The following is a 2,481-nucleotide window of genomic DNA, read 5'->3' on the forward strand; positions in this document are numbered from 1 at the left end:
AACTGCATTAGTCCAGATAGTAGCTTGAATAGAGGAATCCGGTGTACACAACCTAAAAGCAACACTATAGCAAACATCCCACAGTGCACTCAAGCAAATTAAACCTCTTGCTATTCTAGCCCAAGGTTGTTCTCCCTCGATTTTAAGAAACCATTTTGTGCATAACGGGTCATTTTTCATATTGAGTCTCATCTTCTCCACTCCCAACATCCTTAGGCACTATAATGATATCCCAAGCTATGGAGAAGCTATGGCATGACACCAGTTGGTTCTGCCAATTAAATTGGCCATTATTCTGTCTATATTCATCAGTGCAAAATTAGCAAAGCGCATCATTGACAGGGCATACATAGGGAAAGACGCCATTATGTGTTTTACCATAGTTAACCTTCGAGCTAAGCAAAGAGTTCTCCCACTCCATTTCCCCAACTTCTCACTTAACTTACCAAAACACCAATCAAACTTACTCTTTTTAAAGTGACTCCCAACCCAATCGAGAAACCGAAGTATCTAAAGATGTGACCTGAACCAATCCATTTAAAGCCATATCTCTCAGCCCCTTTAGGCTTATCTTGCCACAAAAGCCATCAAGGTGTGGTTTTCTCCTCATTGACCTTTGAATCAAATAAGGCAGCAAACTCTTCAACTATATGCAGGATTTTTTTACATTAGTCTTAGTGCCCACTAGGAAGTTGGCGTTGTCATTTGCAGAAAATTGGGAAGTGTGACCCATAGGCATGCTAATCCCCATGATAGTTCCAAGATTCATTACCAGAATTTTTTTACATTAGTCTTAGTGCCCACTAGGAAGTTGGCGTTGTCATTTGCAGAAAATTGGGAAGTGTGACCCATAGGCATGCTAATCCCCATGATAGTTCCAAGATTCATTACCATTCTTGACGAGTGCTCCTAACTTCCTTAAGGGATAGAACGCTCTAACCGGGTGAGAGGAAGATCTCCCAAAAATTGCAGGTCGTGAAGGGATTAATGCAGGCAGGAATGGAAGAAACGGTAAGCATCCACCGAAGAGTGCCCATACAAATGAATGCTACGAGCATGATAGCCTAGTAACTAACGACACCAACTGGGAAAAAAAAAAACCAGGTGTAGAAGCATATCTCCCAAACAACCAGAAAGGCCTGCCAAAAGAAACGCCAGGAAAACGAGCAGTCTAGGAAGAAAATTAGGAAGAAAATCACGGACCCAAAGCAGAGCCCGTAAGACAAGGATCCAATGCAGTGCAGCCAATCCTTATGAACAGACGGAAAGTGATGGTGCGAACTTGATCCTGAGAGCCCCATGCACTCCTCAACGCCTGCTGCACCTTCTCCCCCAACAGCTCCACGCCCCTCCCGCGCGCTGTGTTCACGGCAGACCACGATTCGAACAAGCCCAGTAGCCCTTCCACTGTCGTCTCCCTGTGCGCATCCATTGTTATCGGCCCCGTTCCCCCCTCCTCCATCACTGGCTCGAACGGAAAACGTAGCGATTCGTAGCCCTCGTTCAACAAATCGATCTCAGGCTCCCAATACGGAAGAGTGGTGCGATAGAAGTCCCCCGTAACTGCATCCACCTCTGGGCTCACCCTGGGTATCGTGTATCCCCATACTGCTAACACTCCCCCTGGCTTTCGCAGGACGTGCTTCACCTGAGAGTAGAACGTACTTAGATCGAACCAGTGCACGGCTTGAGCCGCGGTGACTAGATCCACAGAGCCCCGTCCTCCCACAACCTTCGTCACTTCTTCGCTCGACAACACAACGCTCGTGCAGGCGTATGTAATGTTGGGTCGTTTTTCTGCGTGTCTCAGCTGTTGTTCGCTTGCGTCCGTTGCAATAACTTCGTCATAGCAATCTGCTAACTGATCACAAAAGAGCAATTACTCTGTATTAATTAAACCTTGAGTTCCACAATCGATTCGACTTGGAAGAAAGCGAGGGACACCACTCGCTCAGTATAAGAGAACTTACTCCCACTGCAGCCTGGCCATTCCCAGTGCCAACGTCCCAAGCCCGCTCGTGCCTCTTCGTAAGCGAAGCAAGCAAAGTATAGAGAGCAGACGGATACGTAGGCCTGACTGCGGCATAGATTCTGGCTTGTTCACGGAAAAGGCTTGCCATTAGCGATGATCGTCGAGAGAAAAAGCTCTCGTTAACTAACTGAAGCTCTCTCAGCTACTGTGAATTACTGGCAGAAAGCTGCTTGCTGCGGACTTTTCTGGGCTGTTGTACTCCATCTTCTCTCCAAGCGACTGGAAAGCTTTCCGATTTCTTGTGGGAGTACAACTCTACGAAGATTTGTCGCTTTGTAGTGGAGCTCATCGATGAGGTCACTTTGATTGTAGCTTAATTTTCAGTCTTCCCATCGTTATCTCTTCACGTTGCGTATTATTTTATTTCTTCTCTCCCCTTTCATCTTTGCAAACCAGTCGAGCAACTAAGTGACAATAAAACCTTGTTAGTACAAAATGCAAAAGAAATG

General features: G+C 46.2%; 1 protein-coding gene across 1 annotated transcript; it reads right to left on the reverse strand.

The window, feature by feature from the left end:
• Positions 1-846: 846 nt before the first annotated feature.
• LOC147897668 (uncharacterized) lies at positions 847-2,260 on the reverse strand. The gene is made up of 2 exons (XM_087380839.1): positions 1,971-2,260; positions 847-1,861 (listed from the first exon to the last, which is right to left on the reverse strand). Exons 1-2 carry the CDS (start codon positions 2,118-2,120, stop codon positions 1,196-1,198), a joined length of 816 nt encoding a protein of 271 aa, XP_087236965.1. The 5' UTR covers positions 2,121-2,260; the 3' UTR covers positions 847-1,195.
• Between the last annotated feature and the right edge of the window lie 221 nt (positions 2,261-2,481).

Source organism: Dipteris shenzhenensis, chromosome 10 (genome assembly GCF_047967505.1).
Source record: "Dipteris shenzhenensis isolate YYH24624 ecotype China chromosome 10, Dip_SZ_1.0, whole genome shotgun sequence".
In the NCBI taxonomy this organism is placed as follows: Eukaryota; Viridiplantae; Streptophyta; class Polypodiopsida; order Gleicheniales; family Dipteridaceae; genus Dipteris; species Dipteris shenzhenensis.